The 20,524-nt window shown below is 32.8% G+C and overlaps 1 protein-coding gene across 1 annotated transcript in view; it reads right to left on the minus strand.

Moving 5' to 3' along the window:
- The window catches only part of LOC128983185 (uncharacterized), a 139,942-nt gene extending 120,118 nt beyond the window's left edge, over window positions 1-19,824 (minus strand). Inside the window, exon 1 of the mRNA XM_054402375.1 lies at window positions 19,535-19,824. Coding sequence (XP_054258350.1) covers window positions 19,535-19,813 — 279 coding nt within the window. The 5' untranslated portion in view covers window positions 19,814-19,824. The remainder of the gene's footprint in view (window positions 1-19,534) is intronic.
- Window positions 19,825-20,524: the final 700 nt, after the last annotated feature.

Below are 20,524 nucleotides of genomic sequence, written 5' to 3' on the forward strand. Positions count from 1 at the left end.
TTGGTGTCCGGTAAAACTCATTGCATAACAGTAGTAAGCAATGAAACCCCATTTGATTAAGCTGGCGGCAAACAGCTGTTTTCTGGACTCAATACTTGCGTGGGAAGTTCGTTAAAACAGTGTAGTATGGCGTAAAAAATAAAATGTCTTGCGTTACAAAGATGTAACACCGTGCAGCAAAGAAGTCAAAAAGTCCGTTACATAAATGTAACACTGTGCTTGAAAGAGTTAAGCTTTGTGTTTGCGATGGGGAGGACACAGTTTGATTAAATTTGCTTCTTTAAATTTACAGTATACTATAGTATTATACAGCTACCATAGCCATAATGTTTTCTAACATTTCACCTAAATAATAAAGAAAAATAAATTATCAAACATTTGCAAAATATTACAAATTATTCATGAAATAAAGAACATAAACACTGTAAACAAGCCTACTTTGACAGATCTCATTGCGTATGACAGTTTTTTGTTGCTGCTTGGTTCAAATTAGCTGTTTTCGTAAATGCAAAATAAAAAACAATAGTGCTGCACCCTGTTGGTAAATCTTATAACTTTTTAATGCTTTTGCATATCATAGAACCAACCTTTTAATTTGAAACAGCTGACTAAATTCTTCAATTCCCTTTAAATATGAACGAGGTGTTAGCCCGTCCTACGTACGGGAATTCAGTAGTCAATTAAAACCGTGTACAATTCAGATCAGCTACTTTACACATATAAAGACAGTTTCTTGTAGTTTTAATGTGAAAAATCATCTTGTGAACAAATGTTGTGTTACCAAATATGTTTTTATTCCATCATAGGCCTATACTATATGCATTTTAAATCCGATAATTTTACAATAAAACAGCAATTCTGCAATTTTTACGATGTGAAAAGCGTTGAAGTGAGATTTGCAGCCGATTTGCACAGACTGATTATAAGTAGCCTATAGTAGAGAGAGTAATAGTCAATTGAGAAGTGTATAGACCTAGTCAACGATACCACCTTTCATCGCATACCTGCCTCTTCCATAATTATTATCACCACAATACAACTACTATACACAATTTCCAGTGAATAGAAACGACCTAAAATAAAACGATAATATCCAATAAAATTCATAGTACACATAATTTAACTTTGGTGTCCTAACATCAATTAATTGCTGAATAAATAAGTGTAAACAAAGAAAAGTAAAAACAATAACAGTTTGTTTTGAAACAGCTGTTTGGTCAAATAACATTCATTTGAAAAAAGAACTGGTCACATGTAGCAGGAATATAAAAAAGTAAACACGCTAGTAAAGCTAATGACGTAATTGTCAATGTTTATCATCCATACCGTTATCAGTGCTATCCTTGATAATTACCCACCCTCATCGAATAAATGTACATCGTAATTTCCCATATTAGTTCATCTAAACTACAATACTGTATATTCATAGTCGAAATAAAAGTGATATTTTCACGTTTGGGGGCGCTGACATAGGCACCCCCAAACTAACCACAACTGAACACGATTTCATAAAAGGATGGTTTGTCTAATTGCAGTATCCTAGGTCAATGTTGACGTTGTGTTCAATCTATGTCATCCATCTGTTTATCTTTGTATAAAACCCGGCTGAGGTTGTGGTGGTAATTTAAAATCGTGATTCCTGATTATTCTTGATCTTCTTTTTATGATATCAATATTTCCGGGCCTAATCCAAACAAAGTTAAAGCAGACAAACATTAATTGTAAACATAAAGCTACCATGAAGAATTAAAACATGTAAACACTGTTATTTTTCTAATCTTTCCTTGAAAAGTGGAGCAGTAAAATAATTTGCATTTATCCTTTTTTATTAAGACTCGTGTCCAGAGCCTTGATTTGTACTGTGGTTTAATTAATTTAGGTCTAAACTATTTTAAACTGTGGTCTAATTATCTCTACTAATCTTACTTATTTCCAATAACCAATGACAAAATAAGAGTACATAAAATAACCTCATAGTTCCATAGTTTATATTTAACCAGCTGTTAGTTAAAACAAATTATATTGCTCTAAAACAAATCGAAGATTACAAAGATTGCTTTAAAACATAATTTGAACATCCTAGTATTTTACTATGTATATTTAATTAATCTGTCATCCTCTTAGAGAAGAATTGAACGTATCAATGATTAGCATTACACATAGTATAAATAAGTCAACCCTAAGTATGTCTTTACATTTTTATCCAAATGCTGAATTTGTGACACAAAAGCTGAATGTTTACAGCTGTTGTGTTAAACAAATTATTTTATGCCAAAAGCTAGTTTAGAATCTTAGCGTCGGCTGCTAGACTTTTTAAAAACTAAAACTTAATTTCTAGAAAACTGGGACCCTAAACTAAAATTATGGCTTCGACATTCCCTAGTTCTCAAAATTATCTTTCTTTCAACACAAAAAACATGAAAATCCGTCGAGTGGTTGATTCAGAATCGTGAAATAAAAAAAAAAACACTGTTTCGTTTTAATATTATAGACGAGGTGTTAGCCCGTCCCACGTACGGGAATTCAGTTGTCAGTTAAAACCGTGTACAATTCAGATCAGCTAGTTTACACATATAAAGACAAAGTTTCTTGCAGTGTTAATGTGAAAAATCATCTTGTAAACAAATGTTGTGTGACCAAATATGTTTTTATTCCATCATAATATATACCTGATATATATACCTGATACGGCCTATACGATATGCATTTTAAATCCGATAATTTTACAATAAAACAGCAATTCTGCAATTTTTTGATGTGAAGTAGCGTTTAAGTGAGGCAGCCGATTCGCACAGACGCACACTGATTATAAGTAGCCTACAGTCACAGAATAGTAGTATGTTTTCTGTGCTACAGTAGAGAGATTTATAGTCAATTGAGAAGTGTATAGACCTAGTCAACGATACTACCTTCCATAGCATACCTGCCTCTTCATTAATTATTATCACCACAATACAACTACTATACACAATTTCCAGTATGTCTGAATAGAAACGACCTAAAATAAAACGATAATATCCAATAAAATTCACAGTACACATAATTTAACTTTGGTGTCCTAACATCAAAACTAATCGTCACACCTATCCTCAATTTCACTGCATTAATTGCTAAATAAATAAGTGTAAACAAAGAAAAGTAAAAACAATAACAGTTTGTTTTGAAACAGCTGTTTGGTTCAAATAACATTCATTTGAAAAAAAAACTGGCCACATGTAGCAGGAATATAAAAAGTAAACACGCTAGTAAAGCTAATGACGTAATTGTCAATGTCTATTATCCATACCGTTATCAGTTCTATCCTTGATAATTACCCACCCTCATTGAATAAATGTACATCGTCATTTCCCATATTAGTTCATTTAAATGACAATATATTCATAGTTAAAATAAAAGTGATACTTTCACGTTTGGGGGCGCTGATATAGGCACCCCCAAACGTAACCACAACTGAACGATTTCACGATTTCATAAAAGGATGGTTTGTCTAATTGCAGTATCCTAGGTCAATGTTGACGTTGTGTTCAATCTATGTCATCCATCTGTTTATCTTTGTATAAAACCCGGCTGAGGTTGTGGTGGTAATTTAAAATCGTGATTCCTGATTATTCTTGATCTTCTTTTTGTGACATCAATATTTCCGGGCCTAATCCAAACAATGTTAAAGCAGACAAACATAATTGTAAACAAAAAGCTACCATGAAGAATTAAAACACGTAAACATTGTTATTTTTCTAATCTTTCCTTGAAAAGTGGAGCAGTAAAATAATTTGCATTTATCCTTTTTTATTTAAGACTCGTGTAAGCCTCGATGTGTACTGTGTTTAATTAATTTTGGTCTAAACTATTTTAAACTGTGGTCTAATTATCTCTACTAATCTTACTTATTTACTATAATCAATGACAAAATAAGAGTAAATAAAATAACCTCATAGTTCCATAGTTTATATTTAACCAGCTGTTAGTTAAAACAAATTATATTACTCTAAAACAAATCGAATATTACAAAGATTGCTTTAAAAAATAATTTGAATATCCTAGTATTTTACTATGTATATTTAATTAATCTGTCATCCTCTTACAGAAGAATTGAACGTATCAATGATTATCATTACACATAGTTTAAATAAGTCAACCCTAAGTATGTCTTTACATTTTTATCCAAATGCTGAATTTGTGACACAAAAGCTGAATGTTTACAGCTGTTGTGTTAAACAAATTATTTTATGCCAAAAGCTAGTTTAGAATCTTAGCGTCGGCTGCTAGAATTTTTAAAAACTAAAACTTAATTTCTAGAAAACAGGGACCCTAAACTAAAATTATGGCTTCGACATTCCCTAGTTCTCAAAATTATCTTTCTTTCAACACAAAAATCATTAAAATCCGTCAAGTGGTTGATTCAGAATCGTGAAATAAAAAAACACAGTTTCGTTTTAATATTATAGATTAAAGAAACTTAACAGCTGGTTCAACTAAGCAATTTGATTCTGTGATGTTCAATAGCATTAAAAAGTCAATAAGTTTACCAACAGGGCGCAGCACGGTTATTCTTTTTTAATTTATGACAACAGCTAATTTGCAACCAAATGGTGAGTGAGTGTAGCGAACGAGCTAACCTGAAGGCAAGTGAGCGCAGCGAACGAGCTCCAACCTAAAAGTGAGTGAGCGTAGCGAACAAACTTCAACCAGGATCTTGAAAATGAACAAGCATTTGACATAAAACCACATTAGGACAGGACGACGTCTGTCGGGCTATCTAGTAACTATAGATAAAAGGAGTATAGACACTACTTGTATAGAGGAGTATAAAAGGAGTATAGATGTCTACTTCTTTAAATCTATGCTAGTACTAAATAAAGGCAGACAAAAGCTGGCTACAAATAGAAACTTGAAAACAGAAACTTGAAAAAAACAGTTTTTAATGTATTTTTGTTATTTTTACTTTTTTACCACAAATATTTAATAAAATCACAATTTCATAATTATTTGCAAATCTGCATAAGTTAGGCTTTCCAGTGACCCATTAATTAACTAAATCGGTCCAGTAGAAGACTATACAAAGTTTGAAAAAATTATCCCCAACTCAGTATTTTCTCCTAACTATAATTTCGGAGGCTGTTTAGCTTTTTTGCAAATAACTTTTAAATGGTGAGGAAATCGACAAAAGTGGAAGGTGTTATTCTGAAAGAGAATAAAATTTACTACAAATTGATACCATCCACCTCTTTGAAATACTCAAAAATGGCAGCCAAAAGTCGCACACAAAAAAGTGTGAAAAACGCTGTTTTCAATGCATTTCTTATGAAAACATGGTTTTTTTTTTATTTTTTCACCACAAATCATGACAAAATATATAACTAGCAACAGTGCCCGTTGTGGTTAAATACAACGGTCTCGAGTAAAATAATGGTTATGAAATCCATACACCACTTTACTCACTAATAATAATGGTACAGTTTAAGCACATAACATTAGAATCACACACTTATTGTTAACAACAACATTTAATCAAAGAAAAATTAATTAGATAACAATATAACAATAAGCTGTTGAATTATTAGCACATATTTCGTATGATTAGATTATGCATACTGGTAAACCAATTATTACCATCTATAAAAATAATTGGTTTTTCTTTTCCGAGTCGGGTTAGCTCTTCTATCCGACCGATTTTCATAATTTTGGCCTTAAACTAAAGGTATGGACGTACCGCAGATATGCCATCAAACATCGGCATTCATTTTTACGTATATTTCGAGTTATGCACAAACTGCCTCACTGTACATTTCTTATGGGAGTTAAATTTGGTTTTTTTCTAGTTCAATGTTTCGCAGGCGGGCGATGGTTTACAGGAGGGCTCTTCTACCCACCCGATTTTCATAATTTTGCTCTTAAAATAAAGATATGCAAGCACATATTTGTCATCAAGCATCGTAATTAATTTATCTAATGTATAACTCGACGAAATTTTTTTTTCACTCCAATTAAAGATGTATTCCAGCAGTTCTAATTACATTATTATTATATATACATTTTGGTCTAAAAACCTTAAGTGAAATACCAGCTTTCATTTGAGCTATTGATTATTAAGATCGGACTACCTAAAGCACACTGCTAAATCACGGATCAACAATAATTACAATAGTTTTTAGTACCAATCTGCAATTAATGATACGTAACTCTATTTTTATTTAAGTTATTTGATATGTCTTGGTCTTAAAATACTTCAAAGGCTTTCACTTGAGATATTGATAGTTTTAATCAGTTAAGTTCAAGATACTGTATCGCTCAATCAGAAAATATAAATTTGATTATATCTTAGATATGGAATTTAGTTTTAGATATATTTACTTAATTCAACATACGTTATTCTATTTGTTTTGACCTAAGAACCTTCATTGAAATACCAGCTTCCATTTCATTAAAGCACACAGCTAAATCAAGACCAACACAAATTGTTGAAAAAATTGAGTTATTTATCATCGATTTATAGCCAAACGATCTTGCTTGCAACCTCAACAGTACTTTCATAATTATTTGCAAATCTTCACAAATTTGGCTATCCAATGACCTATTAATTAATAAAATCGGTTCAGTAGAACTGTAGATTTAATTGTACAACGCTTAACAACGACATCTTTAATTCAGTATTTTCTCACTACTATAAATTTGGAGGTTGCTTAACGTTGTTGCAAATAACTTTGAAATGGCGAGGAAATCGACCAAAAGTGGAAGGTGATATTCTGAAAGAGAAAAAAATTTCCTACAAATTACTATTATGTATTTCTTGAAAATACTCGATAAAGGCAGCCTAAAGTTGGCTACAAATATAAAATTGGAAATATAAACTTGGAAAAAAGGAGTTTTAAATGTATTATTTTTTATTTTATTTTTTCCACCTCAAATATTTAATAAAATCAAACTTTCATAATTATTTGCAAATCTACACCAATTAGGCTTTCCAACGATCCATTAAGTAACAAAATCGGTTTAACAAAAATATAACTAATTCAGTATTTTCTCACCACTATAAATTTGGAAATCACTTAGATTATTGCCAATATCTTTTAAATTGAGGCAAAATCGACCAAAGTGAATGGGATATTCTGAAATAGAATAACATTTACTACAAAAAAATACTATGCATTTCTTGAAAATACTTAATAAATGCAGCCAAAAGCTGGCTACAAAAAGAATCTTGAAAACAGAAACTTGAAAAAAGCAGTTTTTAATGTATTTTTGTAATTTTTACTTTTTCGCCACAAATATTTAATAAAATCACAATTTTATTATTATTTGAAAATCTACATGAGTTAGGCTTTCTAATGACCCATTAATAACCAAATCGGTCCAGTAGAAGTCTAGATTTAGTTGTACAAAGTTTAACAAAAATATCCCAAACTCAATATTTTCTCATTACTATAAATTCGGAGGTTGCTTAGCTTTTTTGCAAATAACTTTTAAATGGTGAGGAAATCGACCAAAGTGGAAAGCGATATTCTGAAAGAAAATAAAATTTCCTACAAATTGATGCCATGCACTTCTTGTAAATATTAAAAAATGGCGGCTAAAAGTCCCACCCAAATAAAAATTATGAAAAACACCGTTTTCAATGTATTTCTTATGGAAAACATGTTTTTTTCATTTTCCCCATAAATCATAACAAAAACAAACTTTCATAATTATTTGCAAATCTACACGACCTAAGCTTTCCAACGACATATTAATTAATAAAATCGGTCCAGTAGAACTCCAGATTTAGTTGTACAAAGATTTTTAAAACTGAATTATATATAGAATAGACAGATACTTATACTGTATAATATATATATATATATATATATGTATATATATGTACATGTGTTTATGTGTCCGTTAGCGCGATAACTCGAGCAAAATTGATCCGATTTTGAAGAAACTTGCTAACAACGAGTAAACCTACGTTTATTCGAACGAGTTCGTGAACCAGCATAATCGGACCGTGGGAACAGGGGTTTATGGGGGGTTTAAGGGGGTAAAAATAAGGGGTTTTCTCATTTTTGACTCTAATAACAAAAATTTTTCAACTTCTTTTTAAACCATTTTGTAGATCTTAAAAAAATAAATAATTTAGTATATATATATATATATAATCCAATGTATGTGTGTTTGTTTGTCCTTTATGGACTCCGAAACCGCTCGACAGATTGTAATGAAACTTTCAGGCATCATTAAGCATTATTCAAGGATGGTTTGTGTGAAGTTTGGTGCAGATCCGTCAAAAGGGCTCCGCCTCATTGGCTCTGGAGTTTCCCATGTTAACCTTATAAGTACTCATATTTAAATGGAATTAAAGAATCTTTACAGCTGGTTCAACTAAACAATTTGATTCTGTGATGTTCATTAGCATTAAAAAGATAATTGGTTTACCAACAAGGTAGAGCACTATTATTTTAGCGAATTTCCCTATAGGTCCAAGTCTAAGTGTATATGGCTGTGGCGAGTAGCGCCACAACATTATAGAGTAGAGTCCTTGGTGTCTAAAAAATTTTCAAGAGTGTTAAGATACGCTCCTTTGGTTGTATTTCTTAAGAATATTGTATTTTAATTAATATGCCTGAATTCAATTAACTTGCAAATGACGAAGGTTAATCATGTCAAAATCTGAACGATGAACGGTAAGGGAAGTAGCCATTACCGTAGGTGGCACGGTAAGACCTAGGCCCGGGACCAATTTACTTTTTCACTTTGATGTCCTCAGAGGCCAAAAATTCGTTCAAATTTTTATATATGTAGGATATATATATATATACGTCCGTAAACGCGATAGCTTGAGTAATTATTGTCCGATTTTGATGAAATTTGGTTTAAAGGTGTAAGGCGGGATAAACTTGAATGAGTTCGCGAACCAGCATGATCGAACCTTGGGAACGGGGTTTTACAAGGGGTTTTATGGGGTAAAAATAGGTTTTTCTCATTTTTGACCCTGAAAACAAAAAATTTCCCTATTTCTCTCTAGACCTTTTTAAAGAGCTTAAAAAAACAAATAATTTAGTATATCAAAGTGTTTTTGTACGGTCATCGGTAACGGAGAAAATTCAAAAAATTATAAATTTAAAATTCCCATGTTATTCTTATGGAGAATATTGTAAAATGTTGTAGTTTGCTTGTTTATGGATATATTTTGATCAAACTTGGATAATTCATTTATTTTATACTAAGCTATTAATATTTCATAAAAATAAACACTTTATTAGTTTCCTTGTAGCAGCAAACCTAGGTACTCGTTAATCCTAATGTTATTTAATTAGGCTTAACTGAAAATAAATTCAGACAAATGGAAATTCGCTTAGTCGGCAGGTTTGCTGCGGCGAGGGTATTTTAAATTTATGACAACAGCTAAATTGCTAATAAGCTAATAAGGTGAGTGAGCGTAGCGAACGAACTTCAACTGGAGGCGAGTTAGCGTAGCGAACGAGCTCCATTGTTTATTAAAAAGCCCTTGAATAAATGTTTGAAAGCAAAACTACTTTTTAAATTTTATATAATAAATATGTTTTATTGACATTAACACAATGTACAATAGATTGAATGTAATCTTAAGACGTCATTCTCTAAAATCGCAGCAACGCGCGACGGGTACGCTAGTATATATATATATATATATATATATATATATATTTATATATATATATATGTATGTGTGTGTGTGTGTGTGTGTGTGTGTGTGTGTGTGTGTGTGTGTGTGTGTCCGTTAGCGCGATAACTCAAGCAAAAATGATCCGATTTTGATGACATTTGGTACAAACTTGTAAACCTACATTTATTCGATCGAGTTCTTGAACCAGCATAATCGGACCAGGGGAACGGTGGTTTATGGGGGGTTTTATGGTGTAAAAATGGGGTTATCCCCATTTTTGACCCGAAAAACAAAAATTTTTGCAATTAATTTTTAAACCAATTTGTAGAGCTGAAAAAGAAATAATTCAGTATATTGAAACGCTGTTGTATGCCTAACGGTCACGGACAAAATTCAAAAATAGTGTAATTTAAAATTCTCATGTTATTTTAATGGATAAAATAAAAACTGTTGTAGTCTACCTGTTTATGGATATATGTTGATAAAATTAGCAAATTTAATTATTTTATCCTATACTATTGACTTATGGTCAAAAAACACTTTTAAACTTCCCCATAGCAAACCTAAGCACTCGTTAAATCTAATGTAGTGCCATTGTTGTGCACTCGCGAGCTGCTTAAAATATTGGGCAAGCTCTCGCGAGCTGGCGTAGTGGTTAGAGCGCGGGACTTCAGTCCCTGAGGTCCCGGGACTGCCTAAAACGCTGACAGACTGACTGACAATGGTATTACTCCATAAGACACATAAACGATGCCACAGAGTGCCACAAACGACGTACACTATTGAAATTTGAAATATATGTAATGGGTGGAGATATTAATCTTCTGTATAGGCATATCAATCTATATCTATCTATACTATTATATAAAAATCTAATGGTGTCTGTATGTGTATTACTAATAGGTGCAAAAACTACTGAACCAACTGGGCTTAAATTTTACAAAAATATAGCTACCATACCAAGAACCATTATAGGACTATTCACACTACGATACTGACCGTGGGCTTTGCCCCTTTGGCTTTAAAGTTTCTGAGGTGAGGATTTTCAAAGTAAATATTGATTGGTATCCATGGCTGCAATGAGAATACTCACAATGTTTACATTTGCTTTGACATTTCAATGTAAACAAGAAGAACTGCCAAATTGCATATTTCATAATTGAAGACAGCTGATCCAACGAAATTAAATATAATATTTTCCATAACTATGAGGTAGGTTTATTTTAATCAAACCTTTTATCGTGGATTATTTATTGTAAAACTATGTCAATGATTATAGAAATAAAAAAAAATATTCTAAAAGCGTTGCTGTATCAACTCAGGCTCTGCTTTCGATTTTTAAAGTGTCTTAAGTGTTATGAAAATAATGTTATTGATATATTTTCATGGAAACAGTAGGAAAATTGCAATCTATAGATTTTTGTTTGTATGAATTTGGAGGCTACTTATAAAAAATTTGAACTGCTTAACATGTCTTAGATTAACTTAACATAACCTGCACATCTTATTGTTTTTTTACATGTATATTTAGGTAAATTTAGTAATTGTGTTTCGCTAAACCTATGCTTGAATTAAACTAAAGAATATCATCAATACATAAATTGTGCATAGATTTTTGTGTTCTAAAACCTGTTGTATATGTGTAACCACATTTAATTATCAAATGGTAATACAAACTACTCTTATTTTATCTTAACATAGCTTTCAGTTCATATTTACTTTATTTGATAAATTTATATTTTTTGTTTTGCCACACCACTGATTAAATTAAACCAAGGAAAATATCATAAAACTAAGCAGTATACAGTGTTTTTTGTATCTATAATCAATGAAATATATGTTACTATGTTTACTTAATGGTAAGTTGTGAAAATGTAAAGTCAATGGAAGATGGAACTGATTAAAAGAACTGCTGGTTTTGTATAATAAGTTGTGGGTTGATATTTTTGTAGAGTAGAATCAGAGATGCAATGAAACATATACTGTATTTGCTATTACATTATTTAGTCCTTGATGCTTTGATAATCATATTAGTTTTGTCTGCTGTCTAATGCTTAATTATTTGTTTGACATTTTTTATAGTATAGATATAGTTTCTTTAAAATTTCGAAATACTATTGATAAGGCACACCAATATTTCTAAAGTTTATAACAGCTGATATTTTTTGCTAATGATTTATTGTGAGTGAAGAAACCACAAGATGGAAGAATTTGTGATCTAATATGAAGAAGAGTAAATAAAAAAAAAAACAGTTCATTTAAATTTAATAATTAGTATTTTTGCAACGTCAAAATTGAAATTTAAAATGTCAAAAATTGAGGAAAAAGATATGTAATTAAGGGAGATGAAGGTAAATCATGTATGTAAAAGTTTTTTCGAAGATTTGGTAAGTTTATCTCATATCAGCCTACACAAGATTTAAAATTAATCAAAACCAAAATGGTGGTATCCACTACTTATCAGATTTAAAAGTCATAACTTAAAGGTTTCTATTAAGGCCATAAAAGTTGAATTTTGTTTCTAAAATCCTGGCGGATGTGTAACTATTATATGCAACAGAAGTAAAGATTATTTATTTTTTTATAATATAATATAAATACCTCGTCACAGCTCTGAAGTTTCTGTCTTTTGGTAAAGATTAAAATAAAATGTTTCTTTTTTGTGTCCTCTTCCCGTTGCAAAGCACGGGTTCAACAGCTAGTACTATATATTAACCAGAAGTTCTTAAAAATGAATTTAAGATTATTTATAAAAAGAGTGCCACAGGCTGCCACAAACGACCTACAGTATTGAAATTAAAAATATGTGTTGGGAGAGAAAATATTTATCTTCTATACAAATCTGAACATTGTATCTTAACCGGAAGTTCTTAAAAACGCACCTAAGAACTATTCATAAAAAGAGTGCCACAGACTGCCACAAACCACTTACAGTATTGAAATTTAAAACATGTGTTAGGGGGGTACATATTTATCTTCTACATGAATTTGAACAGTGTACATTAACCGGAAGTTCTTAAAAACACACCTAAGAACTATTCATAAAAAGAGTGCCACAGGTTGTCACAAACGACCTAAAGCATTGAAATTTAAAACATGTGTTAGGAGAGACCTTATTTATCTTCTATAAAAATCTGAACAGTGTATCTTTTTATTAATAAACTTAGGTTCGTTTTTAAGAACTTCCGGTTAAGATACGCTATTGAAATTCATACACATTATAAATAATTGTTGTCCTAACACATATTTCAAATTTCAATACTGTAGGTCATTTGTGGCAACCTGTGGCACTCGTTTTATTAATAGTTCTTAGGTTCGTTTTTAAGAACTTCCGGTTAAGATACCCTATTGAAATTGATACACATTATAAATATTTGTACTCCTAACACATATTTCAAATTTTAATACCGTAGGTAATTTGTGGCAACCTGTGGCACTCTTTTTATGAATAGTTCTTAGGTTCGTTTTTAAGAACTCCCGGTTAAGATACACTTTTCAGACTTATACAGAAGATAAATATGTACTCTCCTAACACAGGTATTGAATTTCAATACTGTAAGGCGTTTGTGGCAGTCTGTGGCACTCTTTTTATAAATAGTTCTTAGGTGCGTTTTTAAGAACTTCCGGCCAAGATACACTGTTTAGATTTATATAGGAGATAAATATGTACCCTCTTAACACATGTTTTGATTTTCAATACTGTAAGTCGTTTGTGGCAACCTGTGGCACTCTTTTCATTAATAGTTCTTAAATAAATTTTTAAGAACTTCCGATTAATAGGCCTATATCCTATTGAAATTCATACACCTTATAAATAATTGTATTCCCAACACATATTTCAAATTTCAATGGTGTAGGTCGTTTGTGGCAACCTATGGCATCGTTTATGTGTCTTATGGAGTTATAACATTGTCAGTCAGTCTGTCAGCGTTTTAGACACTCCCTGAGGTCCCGGGTTCGATCCCCGCCAAGTCACCAATGGATTTGATCTAAGTGATAATGCCGCAACCCCTAGGTCTAGCCTGAAGTAATGTGACAAACAACCCCAGGCTCGTGCCTAGCTTCCTAGAACAATAAAAAAATTGCTTCCATAAGAGCATTGAGACTTTGAGACCCCGTGGGGCGGATTCCTGAGAGATTTTTTAACGCCATATAGATGTTGGCACTCACCGATATGGTCATTATCACCATGCAAAATTTGAAAACGATTGGTTCAGCCTTCTAGGTGGAGTTTCTAGAGTCGACGTATAAGAGCTTCGCTCGCTCCGCTCAAAAATTTAAAAGAGAAGTTGTAAGCTACTTTTCAGCCACCCTGTATGTCAATTTGGGCGGAAGGTGTTTTTGCCCTTTGGGGACATCAAAATGTAAAAGTAAACTGGTCCCGGGTCTAGGTCTTACTATGAGACCTAAAAGGTAGTCACGTATTCCCCATATGGGAAATTCACTTAAATCACGTAATGTTCTATAATCAAGGTATGCATGGGCTACTACATAATACGATTTCTTAGCTTTAGCTTTAAAATACCAACTTACTATTTCCCGTGTTCATAAAGACTAAGCTAGTGTTCAAAAAGGAGGAAATTAAAAATACTGTCAGCGTATATGCTGCTATAAAAAAATAGAGGCAATGAATACAGAATACAGTACTACTTTACTATTAGGTAGGGATACAATCGTAAATTATAATCTAAATATTAATTTTGAATAAAGTATTGGTAAATTAGTTTGAATGCGAATTGTTTTATATAAACTAAATTATGCATCTTTTACTTATTTTTTTTCTACCTGCTTCTGCTGAACAAAGTAAATGACCTTAAAAGGTAACACAGTACTCAAATATAAATTTTTTTAAATTTTTTTTTGTTATTTAGTTTTGTAGAACAGACTTTTCTGAACACGTAGATAATAAAAATTAAGGAAGAAAAAAATTATTTTTAAAATTGTCATCTACTTTTATAAACTATTGCAGCCTAATTTAGCATGTCCAAGGTCCTACTACTAATCAAGACGCAGAGGGTACGCCATCAAATATTAATTTTTTTAAACATTTTTTATTATTTAGTTTTGTAGAATACACTTTCCTGAACACGTACATACCAAATATTATGGAAGAAAAAATTATTTTAAGCTATACAGCGACTTTTATACACTCTTACTTTAGCAAGCGGTCCTACTACTACCCGTGACAGGGGGTACTTTTGTCGTTTTCCGAAAGTCAAGTGGTTTTTAGTCAGGTACACTTTTCTTCCTCAATTATAATCCAATTTCAATAAAAATTGGTGTGTGTGTTCCTCATATGATAAGGAACAATAATACGAATCAGTTTCCATGACAACCAAAAACCTTTGAAATAAAAAAATATTTTATGTTAAAAAATTACAAAATATTTTATAAAATTTTAAAAATCATACTAACAATTTAATTTTGCTCAAAAACTTTTTTTGCTTCATGTTATTGTTGGTAATAATGTATTAAACTTAGTACAAAAATTTCAAGTTGATAGGTTAATATTTGTAAAAGTTATGTGTACCTAAAACCTGTCATTTTAACATGGCCGGGATAGGGAGTACTGTGTCACCTTAAAATTTGCTATAAAAATACAATCATGAGGAAATGTCAATGAAATTCGCCTTCGCAGAGTTTTCCTCGTTTCTCGTCACTTGCCAGTATTACATGGTTAACAAAGAGAGAATTATTGTTGGTATTGCGGAAAACACCTTCAAAAATATGAGTTGTTTTCTCTGTCAGGCGGATAAGGTCGCATCTGGAAAATAACTGCGTGAAAATCGGCGATTTTTTACATTCCCTTGGGTCTATTCTAGTTTACGACGTTATGAACTGAAAACAATTTCGATAAATAAGGTTATGTGCACAAACTAATTCTTATATATTAAAACGTGACAGGGTTTTTTTTATTTCACGATTCTGAATCAACCACTTGACGGATTTTCATCATTTTTGTGTTGAAAGAAAGATAATTTTTAGAACTAGGGAATGTCGAAGCCATAATTTTAGGTTGCTGTAGTAGGACCCCCGGAACCCCCGCTGTCCTGGAGGGTGTTCCATGGTTGTAGGTCAGAGGGTCCCAGGGTTACCCAGACAAGGGTCGGTCGTAAAATATTTGAGCGAGTGCGGTCAGAGGGTCCCAGGGTTACCCCTCATTAGCGACGGGACTCTCTGGCAACGCCAGCCAAGAGAGGATTAACGCGCAAGTCACTGAAATACCCCACATGTGGGGTTACTGTTGGAAATAAATTATTTTGCGTTTCAGTTGCATTACAACCTTTATTCTATGCACAATTGACTATGGAGGTAAAACTCGATGTACTACTAGTTTCAAGGAATATATCTCTGGTTTATGTATTTTAATCAGCCTTGTTGAAATATCATAATTAATAACTTCATTGAGATTTAACTCTATCTTCCAATGAAAATGTATTAAACAATTGGAAAAATGCAAAAGAGAAAAATAAACAATCAACTATAAATAAAAGACCAATGTAACAACTGACACACTGTACTATATCTACACAATAATATCATACAAAGATCTAAAGGGGTCTGCTGTGGGTATGCTAATCAAGTACGTAAAAACTAACAAAAATAAAGTTACCATACCTCGGATCTGTTTAGGACTGTTCATGCTTCGATATCGTCCGAGGGCTTTGCTTGCTGATTGTTAATGAAATATTTATTTAGTTTTTTATCTATCTATCTATCTAAAATACTAATGTTCGGGTAAACACTGTTATGTATAAAACGTTTAGATCTTATAGAGTACAATAATAAAGTCGTGAAAAATAATAGCCTAATTTATTAAAAAATATATAATGATTACATAAGTTTAGATAGATTATTAGTACCACTTAATAATCATAAAAAGACGTCAAACAGTAAAACTAAAAAATACAACTATTTACAGTAATTGACATGAAAACAGAGAAAAAAACTACTGATATACTGTTTATAAACAAATAATGAACATTTGAAGGAAATTCTATTTATTTTTAACTGTATAAGGATATGAATAATAATTATCAGTGTCAACCCGTTTTGATGACACTTGCAAAACTATATTAAAACAATTTAACTATATGTGAAGTATGTAGGGCCTACTGTGAAGTTCTAAACTGCTGCATGTCTTAAAAAACTAGAATGTTTAGGAATTAACATTATACGAGAGTTTGTACTGTTTAAAGTTATTTGAAACTGTTAATCATATAATATATTAGAAAGCTATTTACATAGTGTAATCACCAGCTAAGTTAAATTAATATTACCACGAACACATAAAATACATCAAACGGTAAAACTAGAAATATACATCCTTGTGGAATTTATGTTTATATTCTACCCTCGGCACGGGCAAAATAATAGCGTAAATAAAGTTAGTTTTAAAGAGTGTTTAGTTTTGCTGCTACGAAGGTAAAATGTGTTTTAACGAACGTTTATTGTATAGGATGAAATAAATCAACTAACCAAATATTATCAACATAGAGAAACATGTAAACTACATCTCCACAACAATAACAAAGATATTTCAAATGTCGTCTCTTTTATTTTCAAGCTTTCTCCGTTACCTTTAGTACATTATACAACAAGTACCTAGGTTAGCTGCTACAGGGAGGGCAATAAAGTGTGTTTTTTTTATATCATGAAAATATTTTTTAACTCACGCCCGTTCATCCCACCTTACACATTCAAGCCAAATGCCATCATAATCGGACCAAAATTACCCAAGTTCTCGTGTTCACGGACACCGTTAAAAGTATATCGGCCCCGGATGTAGGATTTAATGTGTCACCTACTACCTTGTAGCTAAATTCGCTAAAAAAAGCTACACAGAACATCTTACTTCATTTTGCACTCACAGTGCAATCATTTTCAGCTTAAAATACACATTTAGGTGGGCTTAGCTCTCTTAAGTAATGAATCAATGAATTGCTTACCACGTTACTGTAAACATTATAAAATAATAAAATTTAATTTCGCACGTTATTTGTTTAATAGTTACGTGTTCTATATTCTCTCGGCAGTACACGAATACTCGAACAGACTTTCTGTTCTCCTATTCGTGGCAACCTATTAAAAGCCACGAATGGTCTAATGATAGATGACGTTTGTTATAAAGCTTAGAAGAAATCTTTCCAATATCACACAAAACATCTTTAGTTTCGTATGAAATAGTTATTTGTGTAACTAGTGGGCAAAGTGGCACATTGCTGCACACGAGAATGATCTCGAGTGCAGCAAAGGCCTTTTGCACTCGTGTTAAACATTATATTTTTCCTACAGTCACTATAAAGCATATAAATAATTAGTCTTTCAAACACTATACAACACGTTTTTAGGTTCAGCTGGCAACACAAATAGGTGCCCTAGAGAAAGTAGTACCCGGTACGTATCACTCCGCTATTTTTCCTCGGCAAGAAATGTGCTCCGCGTTTTGAGAATATAGTTCCGTATGTTTTTGTAATTTGAAGTGATATCCGCGCCTAAAAAAAATGCTTTAAAGGTATTTTCTTGTTTATTAAGGTCGTAGGAATGTTTTAAAAACGCTTAAAAGAAAAGTCCAGAAAGTTCAGAAATACCGAGACTATAAACACGAAATGACAGGTTAAATCGTAGTTATAATAGCCAATCAGCTGCTCATAGTATTATTATCTTTAAGTGTTGCCAACCTATTTACAAGCTTACACGGATTACGTGCATAATGGAACCACGCTGTTTTGTGTTGTTTCGTTGGAATCCTGATGTGCGCCAAAGTATAAACCGTACGACAAAGTATATATATAGAGCAATTAGCAGCTTTCTGTACTATAAACAGTACAAGGAAGCCAAATTTGTCGGGTGACTGTAGGAAGATTTATTTATTGAAATACTTTTGATAACTCATTTATAAGATTTGGATAACAATTTTCATTTTATCTTATTGAAATGTGTGTATTTGCCTCTCCAGAATAAGAAAAATTAACTTGACCTTAGCGACAATAAGCCCTAATTCCGCGTGCGTTATTCCAATTCTGCAACGAACGCAATCTTTGAGTGCGCCTTGCACCCTTAAGGGTAAGAATTTTACAATTCTAAACCCTTATTGCAAAACTACAAATTGAGACGAATCCTTTGACCCCTTAAACGTTGAAATTGGTCCACTGGCACAGATGAGGGAGGAGTAGTGTCCACAAAAAACTGCCTCACATATTATACATATAGAATAGATAGAGATATGAATTCTTTAAACATAGTTAAATCAACATAGTTTTCTAGTTCTATTTCTAGTCCTAATCCTTTCCAGGCGACTGCGGTCTGAGGGTCCCAGGATTAATGAGGGGTCGGCCCGGGACCCTGTGGCAACGCTCACCAAAGCAGGCAAAGGATTTTTAGGTAGATTTTGAGGCTGGGACCCTCTGACCGTCTCCCGTGTTCCATACCCCTCAGTGACCCCCCCCCCCCAAATGTCACCCTAAATCCGCCCCTGATCTAAGGTGGTACCATATACAAAGCAGTTTTTGTATGTTTTCACTGAGAGAATTTAGATAATATTGAGGATTATGGCAGCCTTGATAGTCACGTGGCTATACATCATTGTACAGCCAAAGGTTACTTTGTCATTGTACAGACTAAGGTATTTTGAATAAGCCGTTTTCAAATTCCTGTTGATTGAGCATACACATTTGTGGTCATACAGTACCACAAATACAGTATATACAGTAGTGGGTATTTGATAATAATGTTAGACAAAAAAGTACTGTATACTAACATTTTATCATTTTAATGTGCCAAGTTTACCCTTAACATTAAGTTTTAAGAAAACATACTTCTAAAAGCGTCATGCTGTGTAGTCAACAGGGTTACGCCTTTACGCCTCCAGACTGAAGGTCTAAAACATGCTACAGTATAGATCTACCTACTCACTTTTTCTTTCTCCGTTTTAGACTCCTGCTTGGAAGCAGACTTTTTGAGTTTCGAGCCGGTTTCCCCGGGAAATCCGTCAAACTCGCGGAGCAAGGTCCTACGAAAAGCACTCGTGTCGAAATCGAGATCTATGTCGGTCGGGCCGAAGTCGATCTTGATCCTGTCAGCGACAGAGCCGAGTCGCGAACGTCGAGTCGTGGAATGCAGCGACACTCTGGACCGACGACTGGTGCTGGAGCTGGAGAAAAAGTCGTCCAATCCCAGCCAAGAGGAGTCCATGGTTCGGCGGTGTCAGAGGCGGCGGTACTGGACCGGGCGAAGCGTCGTGCTGCCGTGCCGCGCCGCGACGCTAAGTATAGACATGACGCACGAGAACAGCGCCCCATCGCCGAGGGTGGTCTAACTGTACAGCGAGGGAGTGTCCTGGAAAAACAGCATGTCGTCTTCAGTGGTGTTCCAAAGATGCAAAGAGGAAGTCGTGGTCTGAGAAAATGAACAACGAAACGCAACAAATGTATTAGTTACATGGTGGCCTGTTTTGCCATTGGTCATTATATTAAAATGCAGGTTAACTAATGACATAAACAGACTTATATTCGTGTTGCCCCAGAATAAAAAGAGAAAGATAGACACTCTAGTAAACTGTGGTATTGTAGACCAAATAAACTATTTCAGATCATAAAAAAAAAAAATTGTGTAGATGTTATTGATTGCACGTTGCATATGGTTTTTAGGTTATTTTATAACTGTTATAGTATTAATTGTATAGTGTTATTTTACCAAGTTATTGTTAGTTCTTTTTTTATGTGTATTGTGAAGTGTGAAGAACTTTTATTTTGACAGCAGACAGCTAAGGACTCTATCACGCACAGGTCATTGTGACCCATGTGGTATTTTTTATTTTTTGTATTTATTGCTGCAAAACAGTGTGTAATAAATAAAGAATTTTCTCTTTTCTCTCTCTTCTCTCTCTATTTAGGACTTATGTTA

The sequence above is a fragment of the Macrosteles quadrilineatus genome, unplaced genomic scaffold (assembly GCF_028750875.1).
Source record: "Macrosteles quadrilineatus isolate MER2022 unplaced genomic scaffold, UCM_ALF_1.0 Scaffold_1__1_contigs__length_201487025, whole genome shotgun sequence".
Taxonomy (NCBI): Eukaryota; Metazoa; Arthropoda; class Insecta; order Hemiptera; family Cicadellidae; genus Macrosteles; species Macrosteles quadrilineatus.